The sequence below is a fragment of the Lynx rufus genome, unplaced genomic scaffold (assembly GCF_022079265.1).
Source record: "Lynx rufus isolate CCGP_SWC_20201006 ecotype Redwood Valley unplaced genomic scaffold, mLynRuf1.p SCAF_1, whole genome shotgun sequence".
NCBI lineage: Eukaryota > Metazoa > Chordata > Mammalia > Carnivora > Felidae > Lynx > Lynx rufus.
The window spans coordinates 138,170,895-138,188,607 of record NW_025814823.1 but is presented as its reverse complement, the minus strand read 5'-3'; the positions used below and the strand labels follow the sequence as shown (position 1 = coordinate 138,188,607).

Sequence of the window (17,713 nt, the reverse complement as noted above, 5' to 3'; positions counted from 1 at the left end):
CGGTCGCACAAAAGTGACGTAAAGGCGTAGGCTCACGTGACTTACGCGGCCAGGAGTCGTAGGGGCGGGTCAGGGGGGCGGGACGATGGGGGAGGAGGAGACGAGATCCCAGTACTGGACGGGTGTTGCTCTAGAGACCCAGACGGGTCCTGCTGAAGTGACCCAGTGTCTGTAGTACTTGGGCAGCAGAGACTGCTTAGCGGCGGGGGAAAAAACCTGGAAGTCCTCTCGGCTGCGGTGACGCGGAACGTTTTTTGGCCAAACCCCGAAAGAAGAAATCGGAAGTGACGTCGCGGTCAAAACAAGCCGGGGTTTGGGGGCCTGCAGTGAATCTGTGGCCGCAGATGGAAAGGCCCGACTCGCTGTCGGCTGTCGAAGGTAGTCGCGAGGCCCTGCGCGCCCATCCAGTAGGCTTCCGGCCCCTGTCCCCCGGACCCTCCCGCCGGGGGTGAACCAGAGTTTCCGCCTGAGCGGCTTTTCGGGCCGAGCTGGCGGGTGGCTCCCGAGCGGACTTCCCTCCCTACAGTGTCCCTTTCACGGGGCTTCTGCCCTGGGACACCTGTCGCCTGTGAGGCGTCATTTTCATAGCACCTTCCTTTCCTTGGTGGACAGTTTCAGGAGTAGGAAGAGCCAAGGGACACCTGTTACTAGGATCCACTGCGGAATGTGTATCTCATTAGGTTTTCTCCCTTCATCCCTGGGCTCTGACCCATCGAGGTGATCCTAGCTCTCCTTGGCCATCCGTCTTCTCACTGCCTCTTACTCTCAATCCTATTTTCACCTCTCCTTCTCCAAGTCTTCAAAATCTTAGCTTAACCCATCAGTTTTGGCTCATCTCGTCTAGCGTATTGGCAGGACCAGCGTTCTGTTTTCACTCCCTCCTCGTCCCAGTTCTCCCCTTCTCGAAGAGGGTAATTCCGCCTATATTATGACATGGAAGATGTTTAGAGCTAGAAAGAATATTAGAGATGCCTATTTCAACCGTCTTCGTTGTATAGATTAATAAAACGAGTCTCAGAAAACGTATATGACTTGTCTTTCCAGGGTTGCACAGCTAGATAGTAGTGATGTTGAGACCGGAATGCCAGATCTAATTAGCAAGCCCCTGTTGGGCATCTCGCAGGGTCATTTTAGGATAGAAAATAATATGAAACAGTGTTAAACTTCGTATCAGAAAACATTTCTGGAGCACCTGATGGGATCAAGCTCTGTTTTGTATGCAAAGATTAGTAAGAGTGGCCCCCAGCCTAGAGAAGTTTTCAGTTTCCTGGGAGTTTAAGTGGAAACATTCAAAGGAATGGTAAATGCCAAAATGGAAATAAATGCAGTGTGCTAAGAGAGCTCAGGGGATTGCATTTAGGCCAGCTCTGGGTAGGAGTCTGTGGGAGATGGGTCGTCCCTCAGGAAATTTTCATAAGAGCCTATATTAAGTTGCTAACATTTTAACTAAACAAAAACTGAGAAGTATATCTTCAGTACATCATAACCAAAGCTTTGTAAAGCCTTTACCTGTCCAAGAATCAGGTGTTAAAGATGCCAATAGATGCCAATGGATACAATGAGTTTTATCTTAAATTCAAACTGAGAACCACTTATAAACATAGCATGTTAAAAAATGAACTACAGGAAGAGGTTAAAGTTTTCACATCAAATTTTTTATATGTTTTAGCCGTTTTAGTTTATGGAATGAAGTCTTGGCACTTTAAAATTAGAAGGTGGTTTGGAGCTACTGGGTAGCTCAGTCGGTTAAGTGTCAGACTTCTGGTCAGGTCATGATCTCACAGTTTATGAGTTCAAGCCCCTCATCAGGCTTTCTGCTGTCAGCATGGAGCCCGTTTTCTGTCCTCTATCCCCCTTTCTCTGCCCCTTCCCCTGTCATTGTCTCTCTCTCTCTCTTTCTCAAATAAATAACGCACTTAAAAATCTAATAAATTTAGAAGGTTGTTTAAATCTATGAGTCAATGAAAAGTTCACCTACTTGAACTATGAAAATAACAAATGCCCAATTTTTGAGAGAAAGATACTATGACAATTTTTTACAAGGTTTTCTCCCAACAGGAACTAGCTTCTTTCCATCTTGATGAAGTACCTCCCACCCCTCTCTGGGCTTCGCCTGTAGCAGGAACTTCGGTTAGTTCTGAAAGCTGGGTAGTCCAAGATCAAGGTGCTAGCATGGTTGTGTTCTGGTGTGAGCCCTCTTCATGGTTCATAGCTTCCATCTTCTTGGTCTAACTTGGTGAAAAACCATGTAAGTTTATTTTCATTGTTAGCTTGATCTTCTGTCCACTTATCAATGTTCAGGAATAGGAGAGGGGAGAAAAGAGTAAAATGTGTTGGAACCTGGTGATGAAGGTAAAAAATATGCCTGTATCTCATTTGGTCTTTACCAAGATCCTATGCAATTAGTGGCGATACCCCCATTTTACAGATGAGACTGAGACTTAGAGAGGTTGAATAATGTACCAGTTCACACAGCCAAGAAGTGGGGAAGCTTGGATTCATACTCCGGTGTCTGCCTCCGAACATTGTATGCTTACTGTTACGTATAGGGGCTTGTAAGAGCACTATGTGCATACTTGATTGAAAAATGATTATTTTGTGTATTATTACCTAAGTTGATATAATCTTTTTAATTTTTTTCTTTCAGATTTTTCAATATCTAAATTCCAAGAACACACTGGATACCACTCCTATAAAACAAAGAGGAAATCATGAAGGAATGTTTTAATCATTGAAACTACAGTTGAAGTCATGGCTACGTCAGCAAATCTGGATGTTGGAGCCCAGCTGATAGTGGAAGAGTGTCCCAGCACTTACAGTCTAACTGGCACGCCAGACATTAAAATAGAACATCAGCTGGACTCAAATGCAGAGGAAGGATCAGCTCAGGGTGTTGCCATGGGAATGAAATTCATATTACCTAACCGATTTGATATGAACGTGTGTTCTCGATTTGTGAAGTCCTTAAATGAAGAGGATAGTAAAAATATTCAAGATCAGGTTAACTCTGACCTGGAAGTGGCATCTGTCTTATTTAAAGGTTGCAAGTTATGGTATAAATATGTGCATTTGTTCTGTTTTTGTTTTTTTTGTGTGTGTTTTTTGTGTATGGTTTTGTTTTTTTTGTTTTTTTTTTGTTTTTTTTTTGGTTTTTCCTTTCTGATCACGAGATTTTGAGTTTGGGAAGAGAGTTTGGAAGTCATCTTTTAATATGATTTTCTAGAATCTCACAGAAACCGAAATGAAATAATTTTCATGTTTTGTGATGTCTATAAGTGTATGTTGATTTTTTAAAATTTTCTAGCTTGACCTTTATTTAGAAATTAAAGTTTCTTATTTGTACCTTTTTAAATGATAGAAGAAAAATTGATAGAAGAAAAATTATTCGTGCCTTTTAAGAAATGAATTAGCTTAATATTCCCTATTCCATGAATATTTGATTGGCCTCAGTTTCCCATGCATTAATGCAGTGAAGTCTGCCATCATATTGTAGATTTATTTTTATAACAATCTACTGAATAAAAAAGCTAATTTCAAAATAAAATTGTTCAAAATTAATACAGATTTTTCCTGGAACTTTCACTATGATGATATAGATTTTTTAATTTTTTTTTTTTTCAACATTTATTTTTTTTGGGACAGAGAGAGACAGAGCATGAACGGGGGAGGGGCAGAGAGAGAGGGAGACACAGAATCGGAAACAGGCTCCAGGCTCTGAGCCATCAGCCCAGAGCCCGACGCGGGGCTCGAACTCACAGACCGCGAGATCGTGACCTGGCTGAAGTCGGACGCTTAACCGACTGCGCCACCCAGGCGCCCCGATATAGATTTTTTAATAGCAAAGAATAATTTAATATCACTTGAGAAACAGTTGAAGATGTACCTCGTGTATTTCTCTTTTAATGTAAACATTGACATAGAACTTTGAAATGTTCTATCATGAAAATATTGTGTTAATGTGTTTAAATTTATTTTACTTAGCTGAATGCAATATCCATACATCTCCTTCTCCGGGAATTCAAGTAAGGCATGTCTACACTCCCTCTACAACAAAGCACTTCTCACCCATAAAACAATCAACTACTTTAACCAACAAACACAGAGGAAATGAGGTCTCAACCACACCTCTCTTAGCAAATTGTAAGTATTTCCCACTGATTTGTTAAAATATTCTTATTACTGGTATAATGCTTTCAAGAGTTTGGCCTTGAAACATTATTTTCTTTAAATGCATATTCTATTTGGAAAGTGATGTCTTGATAGTATTAGTAATTTAAAATTTCACAATATTACTGCAGAGTCACATATTTCAGGTTTTATATTTCTATGTTGAGAAAAAATACAGATTTTAATACAGATTTTGTATAGGCTTATACAAATACAGGTTTATATTCATACATATACAGATTTTTACAGATTTTCATTCTTAAAACCTTTATAGTTTTTTTTTTTAATGTTTATTTTTGTGTGAGAGAGAGAGAGACAGAGTGTGAGCAAGGGAGGGGCAGAGAGAGAGGGAGACACAGAATCTAAAGCAGGCGCCAGGCTCTGAGCTGTCAGCACAGAACCCTACGCGGGGCTGGAACTCACGGAACGACGAGATCAGACCTGAGCCGAAGTCAGACACCTAACCGACTGAGCCACCCAGGCACTATTAAAACCTTTATAGTTTAACTATAAAAAAAAATTTGTTATTCTGAACTATGTGCAAAGTAAGAGAGTATTTTTACTTCACATTTTACTTTTAAACTAGATCAGTGATCAGCAAGTGATTTGTAGTAAAAGCTGAGTGATTTGTAATTTACAATTTGACTATAATAATATGAATATGAAATTTCTCTTTTTAAAACCTTGAAGCCACAATTTTTAAAAATGGAATCATTCTAGAGGAAATAAAATGAAGCTTTTCTATACAAGTCAGAAAAATGTAGTATGGGTATGTTAATCAAAGAAAACCAGTTAGCAGTTTGACGTTAGGAACTGTATCTGAATATGTAATGTAAATGCATCTATATTCTAAAGCATGGTGAAATATTTGTTTTTACTTTGGAAACATTGTATCTCTCCTAATTTTGAATGGCATGCCTTAGCAGTTAAGCCAGGAGGAGTCCATGATTCTTACTTCACCTATTAGCCAAAGTTTCTACTTATTATATTTCCATGTGCTTCCTAATTGCTTTCCTTTCTATTAACACCACTCAGTCATATTACTGAAGTCAAGGATCAAGTGATACTAATTTCTAAGATGAACTCTCACAGAACAGTGCCTGTTTAGTTTTGTTGTAAAATAAAGATGTTGTCTTAAAATAAATAAATGAGGGGTGCCTGGGTGGGTGACTTAAGTTTCCGACTCTTGACTTCAGGTCATGATCTCACTCATGGGATCAAGCCCCACCTGGGGGTCTGCGCTGATATTGAGGAGCCTGGTTGGGATCCTCTCTATCTGTCTGTTTGTCTGTCTCTCTCTCTCTCTCTCTCTCCCTCTGCCCTTCTCTTTCTCTTAAAATAAATATATAAACTTTTAAATATAAATAAATGAATGAATAAATGAATGAAATAAAGATATTGTCTTAAAATAGTCCAACCATATTATTTTTGAGCTAAAAAGAAACACCTAGAGATTATGCAGTTCCCCTCCCTCATGTTATAGACAAAAACATTTAATTATTTACTCAAGGTCACACAGCTGATTAGCCACAATGAAGTCTGCATTCAAGAATTTACTCTGAAAGTTAGTTTTCAGCTTACTAATTCCCATGGGTTAGAAAAAAACCCATGGAGTCTTGAAATAATGGTCTTTGGGATTTCAGAGGATTCAGTCAATAAAAAGACAGAAGGTGTATCTTTGTGTGGTTTTAGACCCAACATCCTCCTAAGTTTGGATATTGAGTTAGCATTTTAAAAATTAAATACCTAAACTGTTTCTTTGATTGATAAGATCAGTGGCTATTTGCATTAATAGTTGATCATAACAATTTGCCTGTTCATTGCTAATAATACTTTGTAGCTGTCAGAATTGCCTTAAACACAAACCGATCCTCAAATATAGGTATATTTTAAGTTATATTTTTTTAAACAATAAAATGAGAGTTTTTATTTTAGAAAAGAAAATTGCTGCACACATATGAATACTGACGTGATGAAAGTGTACCCTATAAGTCGAAAACTGTGAAGCTTTTTATGGTATTGTTTCAGCTCTATCTGTTCACCAGTTGGCTGCTCAGGGAGAGATGCTTTACCTAGCTACTCGGATTGAACAAGGTAATAGCCTGTTCTTTTAAATGTACTTAAATTTTGTAGGGTTTATTAGATTTTTGTTGTTTTATTTTAATACAGGAAAGTATAAAGACAAAAAAAATAGTTGCATAATCTCACCAGGCAGATAACCCAAACGTAGTAAAAAACAGACAAACAAAAAGTATATAAAGTATAAAAGTCACAGCTTCCCATACCATCCTAGCCTTGTTCCCAAAAGCAAATACTATAAATTTCTTATATTTTCAGAAAACTTTTCTAGAAAACATTTCTGTTTATTTTTGGAGTTCTGTATGAGAATATATATGTGCTTTTTTGTTGTTTACACAAGAGGGAAAGTATTGTACACACCGTATTACACTTTCCTTTTTTTCACTTAATATTTTGGACATCTTTCCATATAAGCACATAAAGATCTGTTTCATTCTTTTTTTTTTTAATTTTTTTTTTTTCAACGTTTGTTTATTTTTGGGACAGAGAGAGACAGAGCATGAACGGGGGAGGGGCAGAGAGAGAGGGAGACACAGAATCGGAAACAGGCTCCAGGCTCTGAGCCATCAGCCCAGAGCCTGACGCGGGGCTTGAACTCACGGACCGCGAGATCGTGACCTGGTTGAAGTCGGACGCTTAACCGACTGCGCCACCCAGGCGCCCCTGTTTCATTCTTTTTAATAGTTTAACAGGTCTATGATTTTGCACTGTATTGCTGCATACACATGTACCATGTTTTCTTTTTTTTAATTTTTTTAAACGTTTATTTATTTTTGAGAGACAGAGGGGGACAGAGCATGAGCAGGGGAAGGGCAGAGAGAGAGGGAGACACAGAATCTGAAACAGGCTGCAGGCTCTGAGCTGTCAGCAACAGAGCCTGACACAGGTCTCACGCCCACGGACCGCGAGATCATGACCTGAGCCAAAGTCGGACACTTAGCCGGCTGAGCCACCCAGGCGCCCCGCATGTTTTTATTTTTTAACTAATCCTCTTGGAGGTGATTCCAATTTCTTGCTCTTAAATAATAGTCTTGCTTATGTTCCTTTTAAGTATGTAAATTCCTACAAGTATATTTGCCGGGTCAAAAGAAATGTGAATTTTTATTTATATATATATATTGCCAGATATTTGTCCTGTCCCTACACCAGAGTTAGAGTTTCTGTTTCCCCATACCCTGACACAAGATATTATCAGACTTTAATCTTTGCTAATCTCATGGGTGAAAAAATAGTCTCTCATACTGGTTTTGTTTCAGTTTTTAAAATTATGGTCTATTTAAGCTTTTTTGCGTGTGAACTGCCTGATATGTGTTGATTTATGTGAACTCTTATCTAAATTAAAGAAATTCACTCTTTGTTGTTTATGTTGCATTTTTTTTCTAGTTTGTCATTTTCCTTTGATTCTGATGTTTTCAAACAAAATTTTAACATTTTGTAGTGGTAAATTTATTTTTTTCCTTGCAACTTTTGAGTTTTATATCCTGCTTTGAAATGATTTCTACTTCAAAATTACAAATAAATTCACTCACATCTTATTCTACAATTTCTGTGGTTTGGTTTTTTTCACATTTCAATCTTTGACGCATATGGAATGTTTTGGTATAAGGAGGTAAAGGTCAAGCTTTACTTTTATTTTCCTTTTTCATAAAGTTAGCCAGTTATCCCAACATTACTGATTGAATACAGGGTGCATGATAAAAGAGGTGGGTTTTTTTTCATCATGTCATTTTCTTATAAGACATACTTCAGTATTATATTTCTTTTTGTTCATAAATATTTGAAGGTTTCATTCTCAGTCTACTAAATAAACTTAGGGGAAACCTGTGGACTTTATAACTAGTAAGGTGAATCTAGGAAACAAAATGGGGTTCAAGGTAGAATTGCATGGGACTGTGTTTCAGATTATTCTGTCTTCATCCCAATTATGTTAGTAAAACACCAAGAATGAAAAAAATACCAATGTTAGCTATAGAGTAGAAGATAATTTTAATAAGGTTTTGGAGGTTTTATAATATATATTTATATAATTGTAAGGGCTATTATATAATCTCGCTTCTATTGTGCTTCTCCCAACTACTCATTGAGATAAGCAAAGTATTATTCCGTGTATTGGAGAAATTAAATGATATGCCCAGAATCATAGTCCTGTAAAGCGACAGAGGCAGGATTCAGACTATGGTCTCCTGATCCCGAGTCCAGTCTTTTGTGGACTGCCCTATACCTAGCATTACGTCATGTGCAGTAGAAACACGCTGTTTGAACTGAGCTGTGTATACCGAAGCACTTTTTAATACATTCACACCGCACCCTGCAACAACACTTAATAGGACTTCAGCAAATAAGTCGGCAGAAAGTGAACTTCAGTGAGTAGTAGTATCAACTTTTTAGAATGCCAGTATTTTCTTAATGATATTAATAGTTGGTTGTTAAATTAGATGACAAAAATTGCTTTTCTTTTAAATAGAAAATGTTATCAATCACACGGATGAAGAAGGATTTACTCCTCTGATGTGGGCTGCAGCACACGGGCAAATAGCTGTGGTAGAGTTTCTACTTCAGAATGTAAGGAAAATGCCTCAGAAAATGTATATGTACAGTTACTTAAGTCTGTAGTAAAGATTTTGTATCTTCAGCCAACTAGATGCAATGGTAGAGGATCCAAAACAATTTTACATGCTTTTCATGTTCTTGTGGAACCTGGATCTAGCTGGGCAGACAAGACCAATCGTACGTGAAACAGCAAGAGAGAATTTAATGCCCAACTCCCTTGAGGTACAGTGGGAACAAAAGTACCGTCAGCTCTCTAGGACCAGCTTCGTGGAGGAGATGTAATCTGACTCCAGAGCAGAAGGACAGTTAGGACCGAGATAAAGGGAGGAAGGAAGGCATCCATGAGTAGAAATTTGCGTTATTTACCCCAGAACGTTACCTGACCGAAGTATTGAACTGAATTCTTAGTGACAGAAACAACAGTATTCTTGTTTACATGAATTGAAAAGTCTTTTCTCTCCACTTACCACTCCAGGGTGCTGATCCCCAACTTTTAGGAAAAGGTCGAGAAAGTGCACTATCATTGGCCTGTAGTAAAGGCTACACAGATATTGTCAAAATGCTGCTTGATTGTGGAGTTGATGTGAATGAATATGATTGGGTGAGTTTATGCTACCGATTTTAAAATACCGTAATAAACTCTAGGATTTACTTAGTTTGGAGAGACGTAATACATTTCACTAAACATTTAGAAAAATCATTAACTTAAACACCTGGAAGAAAAAGTTAATGGTGTAAACTCACTTGTGACATCTGCTTTAAGTATTCTTCACAAAATGTGAAAATTGCCTTAAACTGCTTTTACATGTCCATTTCTTAGTAAAACTCCTCAACGGCAACATTGAATTACTCAAATCTTGCTCACCTTGAAAACTAAATGACCTTTTCCTTTTGCAGAATGGAGGAACACCTTTGCTTTATGCTGTACATGGAAATCATGTTAAATGTGTAAAAATGCTCTTAGGTAAGCCATTTTTAAAAGTGAAAATATTTAGAAAATACCATGTGAGGGGTTTGTTTTCACTTCTTACAAGGTGGCCTCCCTTGGTATTACTCAGGAGAATCATTAATTACTATTAAACACGTGAATCCTGGAACACGTGCTACCAGAGAGTTGCCCCTGTGAGAAGCAACTCCATCACACCGCCCACCTGTGCTTGGAGCATTTGTCTTTGTTGCTTTCCTTTGGAGGATCACGGGTGAATCCACAGTTGTTTCCTCGATCCGCGGCGTCTTTATGCAGAAGTTCTCGCTATAGTTGTTGATGAGTTTCAGCTTTTCGAGAGGATGCCTGTTTGTTTGAAGTGTCTTCCCTCTGACCCACCGAAGTGAAATCTCTGCCCTTCGTACTTTGTCAGACCATCCTGAAGACACCCTCCACTTTGCTGAAAATCTGTCCTGCTGTTTGCACATGAGCCAGTAATAAACAAACATGTCTACATTTTCATTTTATTTATGCAGATTTTTCTGTTTTGATACAGAAAATGGAGCTGACCCCACAATTGAAACTGACTCTGGGTATAATTCTATGGATTTAGCTGTAGCCTTGGGCTATAGAGGTGGTAAGTATTTTAGAACTGTCAGATTGTATTTTTTTTTAATTTTTTTTGACGTTTATTTTTGAGACAGAAAGAGACAGAGCATGAACGGGGGAGGGTCAGAGAGAGGGAGACACAGAATCTGAAACAGGCTCCAGGCTCTGAGCTGTCAGCACAGAGCCTGACGCGGGGCTCGAACTCACGGACCGCGAGATCATGACCTGAGCCGAAGTCGGCTGCTCAACCAACTGAGCCACCCAGGCGCCCCTGTCAGATTGTATTTTAGTTAGTAAAGCTGTATAAATAGTACAAACTGTGGTCTAAACCATTTTCATCACTTGTTGTCCTAAAACATGACATGTTATCCTAACTCCTGACATATACTTTTAACTGTGGGCAACATCAACAAATTCTTACCAAAAAAAAGAGTTTGTTACTGTTACTTTTCACCAACCCAAATAACTAGTTGCTAGAGTGCACACGTACTTATGTACAAGATTTGTTTAACATTTTGTAACAAATTATTTACAAAATGCTTTCTGGTTGCCCTTTCTCTGTTCTTTAGAACAAACTTTGCGCAAGAACAGAATCCAGTAACTTAGACAATTACTAAGTCCATGACACACTAAGTTTTAAGTGTGTTAAGTATTGCATGCAATCGTATCACCCTCAGACTACGAGTATATGTTACTAGGGTATATCCTCAGAATATGATGAATAACTATTTTAAGAAAAAGTTGATGGGGGCGCCTGGGTGGCTCAGTCGGTTAAGCATCCAACTTCAGCCCAGGTCATGATCTCGCGGTCCGTGAGTTGGAGCCCCGCGTGGGGCTCTGTGCTGACAGCTCAGAGCCTGGCGCCTGCTTCAGATTCTGTGTCTCCCTCTCTCTCTCTGCCCCACCCCCCACTCACGCTCTGTCTCTCTCTCAAAAGTAAACACTTAAAAAATGTAAAAGAAAGAAAAGAAAAGGTTGATGTTAAGTTGAATTCGATAGTTCTGTTTAAAATTGTGTAATCAGCATGCTGTGGTCTTGATAACCTATCTCTTCTAGTTCAACAGGTTATTGAGTCACATTTGCTGAAGCTGCTTCAGAATATCAAGGAGTAGACACAGTCATCAGGAAGTGTCGTCTGCCCTTTCTTTTACTTTTTGGCTCTTATAAATGATAGTTTTGTTTACTTATAAATTTTTACCTCAGTTGCAAAATTTACTGGTTTTGGTAAGTTTTAATAAATATTCCTCTCAGCAATTCACTGGTTTATAATAAAATTAATATTGATGCTTTTTTATAAATGTGTTTTACTGCATATTTAAAGTTATAAATTAATGTTTTGTGGCATGTAAATTTTTATGGTACAGATAGTTATCTGTCTTTGTATCAAGTGCTGTAATTTAACATTTTCAAAGATTATTCTACCCTATTTGTCTTCACTCTTGTATTAACTCATTGACTTCACATAGGTTTGCTATAAATCTATAGAAAAAAATTTGTTATTGTTGAATTCAAAAATGCACAGTGTGATTGTTTACAAAATGATGTTATAAATAAAGTACTTTTTCTGTTTGCATGCTAGTTTTTTTTTTAATTTTATAAGATTATTGAGGAATTACTTTAAGATTTTGGTTTAACCCTTCCGTCCTGCTAGGATACTCCATTAGATCAAACAGTATAATTAAAATAAATCAAATGTAAGTCAATCAACAAAGATTTGATTGTCATTTTTAGAAGTATATTTAGAATATTTTTCTCTTGTAAATAAGTTTTTCAGTAGGAAAAGTCCTCCATGAAAGAAAAGTCACCCCTTCAATAAAAGTCAATTAAATGCTCTTTAATTCCATTGAAGGAGTACTATAAATATATATATTGGTTTTAAAATAAAAGATAACAGAGATATAAAAAAGGACCATAACATGATTGAAACCTTTTAGATTTACATTTAGAGAGGAAATATAATCATTTATTAAAAGGGATACAACCTAAAGAGAACTATATAAATATTCTTTGGTTAAAGGAACCTTCTTTTTTGTACAGATTTTCCTCTTAAGACAGTTAAGCCTTTTTGCTGGAGTGAGAGCTATGTAATGCTAGCTGTGTGCACAGGAATAAAATTCACCTGCATAACCTCGTCAGTGACTCCGAACAAGAAACTTGATTATTGGTGATTTTATATTTAATGGAATTGAAATTACAATTGGATACATAATTATTACATTCACAGTAGACCATCCCAAACCCATTGCTTTCTGAGTTGTCCCTGTGAAAAGGATAGACCACCGTTTGATACCTTTGCCCCATGTTTTATTTTTTATTCATAAATTCAGTGAAATTGCTCTCCATTCAGACATATTTGCTCATATTACATTATGGGCCTGGAAAGCATCTCAACATTTTACATGTGTCCATTATGTTTCTTTTTCACATCCACTGAGAATAGTCGGACCTATTACATATACCAGAATCAATTCATGGAAAGTGTCATAAAGTCCTTATTGGTACTCAGTCCGTCTTCTGTTCACTGTCTCTTGTCCAAAAGGTTAAATATTTGAAATAAGAAATTTCCCCTCAACAGTCATTCAATCCTTCAATACACATTTATTGAGCTCATACGCCATGGTAGATTTGGGTTGGACTCAGGAGATGCAGTGGTGGGGACCCACAGGGACATTTTCACTGCCCTGCCTTGAAGACCTTACATAGAATCTGCCTCTGGGGAGCCTGGGCGGCTCACTTAAGGTCCAACTCTTGTTTTGGGCTCAGATCATGATCTTACATTTCATGGGATTGAGGCCCAAGTCGGACTCTGCATTGACAGTGCAGAGCCTGATTGGGATTCTCTCTCTCCTTCTGTCTCTGCCCCTCCACCACTCACTCGTGTGTGTGTATGTGTGTGTGTGTGTGTGTGTGTGTACACGTGCTCCATTTCTTTCTTAAATAAACTTAAAAAAAAACCAAAACTCCTCCCAGCGAGTTTGGTTTTGTTCAAAATCATCTCCTGTTGTCCCACACATCCTGAGGACAAGTTAAAAATGCTGTGTCGGGGCTCCTGGATGGCTTAGTTGGTTGAGCATTGGACTTCTGCCCAGGTCATGATCTCAGGTTCATTGGTTCGAACCCCACATCAGGCTCTGTGCTGACAGCTTAGAGCCTGGAGCCTGCTTCAGACTCTGTGTCTCCCTCTCTCTCTGCCCCTCCCCTGCTCACTCGCTCGCTCTCGCTCGCTCTCTCAAAAATAAACATAAATTTAAATGAATGGTTAACTGAGGCATGTTCAAGGCCCTAAAATGCCTGGTACTGGGTTTATCACACACTAATTGTCCTGCTGTGTCCCCACATTAGTCCTCCTCATGGACACAACAGAGCCTTCTATGTCCTGAGGAGAAACAGAGGGCAGAGGATCTGAGAGTAGCAGAGGCTCCACTCTAAGGACAATTGGTTCTCAAGGTGGGATGCACAATGGAATCATCTGGAGGGCGGTTGAAAATGCTAAGGCCGGGGTCTCCCGGAGAATCCGTTTTATTCATCTGGGATGCCAAGCGGGGGCATGTAATAGCTTCCTGGGTGATTCTCATGTACAGCCAAGAGTGCCAACCTTGCTGTGGCTGGTAGAACCAGCATGTTCCAAACCACATTCTAACATTTGCCTTTCACATTGCCACCCTGTCTACAAAGTAACGTTATGAAAGAACCTAGCTTATCCTTTCTCTCTAGCCTGTTGGTACATGCTCTCTTTTATAAAGGTAAACATGAATAACACATGAATAACTCAGCTTTTGTCCGTCAATGAGCTGTTAGTTATAACTGCACATCCTTTATTAATTTGTGTTTCCGAAAGACGCATTTCTGATGCCATACAGTTGTTAACTTATTTTGCTTATCTTTTGGATAAGAAAAGAGCCCTGAACACCCGGGACAGTAGTCTATTACCAACAAATGCCAAAGAACTTGTTATTCCTTTGTTCTAGGATTTCCTTCGGGACACGGATATTGACTAAAGCACTGGCTATCCAGAATTCACACTCGCTCATGGGTTCCTCCACAAGGACAAGGCTGGGTAACCCTCTTCCATGATGTGTGCCTGTTATGAAAACTTTGATCTTCTCATACGTGGTGACGCTGTGTTTGCCCCTCTGCCAAGGAGACTGTCAACAAAAATGAAGTCAATCACATGTACCCCTGTCTCAGTGATCTCCTGCCTCCGAGGTCCCTCAGCCACTTCAGGAACAGGTTGGTGGTATTTAGCGAAGAGCTCGTTTGGGCCAGAGTTTGGCCTTACTGCCTCCTTCAGAGAATAAACCACTCCCTTTGTGCCATTCTAGGTTCTTCTTAGAAGATACCGTTGCCTTCCCTGTGTCGATAAGATGACTGGGGTCCTCCCCAAGAAAGCACCATGTACTGTGTGTGGTCTGTTTTCACACAGCCTCCTACATGGGGGAAAAGTCAAATATAGCAACTGCTGTTGCCTTACGAGAAACAGTAGAACACAAATGTCAAAGTTTGTGCCAGGTGCTGAAGTCACGGCCCCTGCACCTCAGGATCTAGTCAGGGAGAGAATGCAGTACAAATTCACTAACCTCAACGCAATATGAAGTAATTGATAAGAAAAGTTGATGTCAAATAGGAATTGATTTGGGAAAGAAACTTATTTCTGTGGCTTCAGGAAGCCAAGGTCAGAATCCCTGACCTTTATCTTTATTTTTTCTGAATATAAAAGTAACGTGTACTTCTCGTATCTGTCAGAATGCTTTCATGTGTAAAATAAAACCCACTTGAGGTGGCTTAAACAAATAAGTAAATGTATTTGCTCACATAGGAGGAAGTCCAGAGTTAGGAGGACTTCAAAGTTGGCTGACGTAGCAAAGCAACAATGTCAAGTAAGACCCAGGTTGTTTCGGTCTGTGCACTCTGTGGGCCACAATTCAGCCCCGTCCTAAAGCTGGTTCCCCTCAGGGCCATGGTGTGGTGTCTAATAACAAGGGCCATATGCTTCTCCATTTCTGTCTAGTTCAATGAGAGAAGGAGGTGTCCCATCCCCCTTCCAGAAGAGTGAGGAAGAACTTCTCCGGAAGTTTCCAGAAAACCACTCCTCTAGTCTCATTTACGACAGGCTTACATGCTCGTTCCCGAACCAGCTATGGAGATTGAGACTAGCTGAGCATCTACCAGTCATACCCAACTCAACTGAGAGCCAGCATCTTCTGTAGCCCTTGGGCTGAGTGGGGAGAAACACCAGCATCTGTTAAGAAGGGGAAAAAGGGGAACAAACACAATACCTGTGGAGAGCCCTGACCAGGAGCCATAAGTAGATAAGCAAAAGAAGAGAAAATGGAATAATAAAAAAATGCTTGATTGATTTGAAAGAAGGAGGAAGCAAGAAATATGGAAACATAGATAGGACAAATAGAAAACAACTAGCAAGATGGTAAACTTAAATTCAACATTAAATGTACAAGGACTAAACATTACAGTTAAAAAACAAAGGTTGAGAGGGGCCTCTGGGTGACTCAGTTGGTTAAGTGTCTGACTCTTGATCTCAGATCAGGTCTTGATCTCAAGGTCATGAGTCCAAGCCCCGCAATGGGGTCCACGCTGGGTATGAAGCCTACTTAAAAAACAAAAACAAAACAAAGAAAAGACAAAGGTTGAGAGACTGGACCAAGGAAACCAAGCAAGAATCACCATTTGCTATTTTAAAGAAACAAACTTGAAATATAAGGATGAAGGTAGATTGAAAGTAAAAAACTAGGAAAAGATACCATAAACATCAACAAAAGGATGTTGATTTGGCCACATTAATATTGGCATCTCAAACTTCAGGTGCCTAAAATAGCCAAAACTTGAAGAAGTTCTTCTTGAAGAAGAACAAAGTTAGAAGAGTAAAATGGTCAGATATCCAGACTTACCATATAAAGCTACAGCAGTTAACACAGGCAGTGACAAAACAAATAAACCAATGATATAGAATATAGTCTAAAGAAGGATCTGCACCGGTCTGTCAGCTAATATAGACGAAGTTACCCCTGCGATTCAGTGGAGAAACAATGCCTTTTAAACACAGCTTTTTAATCTCTGAAAACTTTGTATGCTGCCTAGTAGTCATGGGTAACTGCATTCACATGGAGCTTTGTAAGTAGAAAATATGAACTGTTATTCCCTTTTGCTTAAAAATAACTGTCTTAGAACTCTTTTTCTCTTCTTCTGTGCATAGATGTAAGTAAACAGAAGACTCGTTGATTCATCTTAAAGTGTTCCAGTGTATCCCCAAAACCAATTTGATTTGTCATTTGGGTTCTAGCTTTGGGCTTTATGTTAATTTTTTCAGAGCGTATATATTTTATTTTGTGTAGTTAGATTCACCAATACCTTTGTGCTCCCAAGACAATGTCTCCAATCGCCTCCCTTTAGAGAAGCAAAGAAGTCAGGGTGCGTTCTTTCCTAGCTTCCCCACCCTCCTTACCCCAGCCTCCCCTGGCGACTAGAGTGCAAGTGTGTTATGGAGCTTTAACCAATCAGATGCTCTGAGATGTGTCATACAATAACTGGCCGCCAAGTGGCAGTCATGATGCAGTACGAATGTGACACTGACCCCTCCAGAAAGGATCCAGAAACTGTCAACCTCAAAAACACCTAGGAGCTGGTGAAATAAATGGTGACCTGTTTGAAGCAAATATAACTACAAGAGTTTATTTTTTTTATTAAATTTTTTTTAACGTTTATTTATTTTTGAGACAGAGAGAGACAGAGCATGAACGGGGGAGGGGCAGAGAGAGAGGGAGACACAGAACCAGAAGCAGGCTCCGGGCTCTGAGCCATCAGCCCAGAGCCTGACGCGGGGCTCGAACTCACAGACCGCGAGATCGTGACCTGGCTGAAGTCGGACGCTTAACCGACTGCGCCACCCAGGCGCCCCCAAGCGTTTATTTTAAATGGGGATCAGATAATAATGCCAGGAACTAGGTTATATTTTAATTCTAGCGTTAGAATTCTCCAGGAGGGAAGCCTTGAGACACAAGGCAGCATCCTCAACCCCATAAATGAAGAAGGCTCTCTCTCTCTCTTTACCTTTCTCTCCCCTACTGACCTGGGTATATGAGCCTAGGTGTGCCATGTACCCTCCAGGACTTGTGAGTAATAAATCTTGTTTTTTTTTTTTTGTTCCCTGGCGGTTGTAGTTGAGCTGTAATTTGCAGACATAATAGGAGCCCCAGGGCAGGCGCGGTAGGTGCAGGTGGGGGAAATGTCCGTGAGGGTTGCCACGGATGGAAAAGGTTGCCGGCATTCCTAGCTGATAGGATCACCATCAATCAGCTGAGACTAACAGAAAACAACTGGTGTAATAGCCCATACCATTATTTTATGTGTGTGACCTTTTATAGTTTG

The 17,713-nt window shown here is 39.4% G+C and overlaps 1 protein-coding gene across 2 annotated transcripts; it reads left to right on the top strand.

Annotated features, from left to right (window-relative positions):
• The first annotated feature begins 93 nt into the window (after positions 1 to 93).
• ANKRA2 (ankyrin repeat family A member 2) lies at positions 94 to 11,903 on the top strand. 2 transcript variants are annotated; one of them, XM_047087906.1, is made up of 9 exons: positions 94 to 378; positions 2,648 to 3,040; positions 3,982 to 4,140; positions 6,196 to 6,261; positions 8,711 to 8,808; positions 9,272 to 9,397; positions 9,694 to 9,760; positions 10,278 to 10,358; positions 11,387 to 11,903. In XM_047087906.1, exons 2-9 carry the CDS (start codon positions 2,752 to 2,754, stop codon positions 11,440 to 11,442), a joined length of 942 nt encoding a protein of 313 aa, XP_046943862.1. In that variant the 5' UTR covers positions 94 to 378; positions 2,648 to 2,751; the 3' UTR covers positions 11,443 to 11,903. The 2 variants fall into 2 exon arrangements, with proteins under 2 accessions (XP_046943862.1, XP_046943861.1); XM_047087905.1 differs by lacking the exon at positions 11,387 to 11,903 and having other exon boundaries at positions 10,278 to 10,448.
• Positions 11,904 to 17,713: the final 5,810 nt, after the last annotated feature.

Bases quoted from the DNA above. Each gene is read 5' to 3' on its own strand.
- ANKRA2 (XM_047087905.1), top strand. From the start codon at position 2,752: ATGGCTACGTCAGCAAATCTGGATGTTGGAGCCCAGCTGATAGTGGAA. The intron at 4,141-6,195 runs GTAAGTATTTCC...GTATTGTTTCAG, and splicing joins CACACCTCTCTTAGCAAATT to CTCTATCTGTTCACCAGTTG. The intron at 9,761-10,277 runs GTAAGCCATTTT...GTTTTGATACAG, and splicing joins ATGTGTAAAAATGCTCTTAG to AAAATGGAGCTGACCCCACA.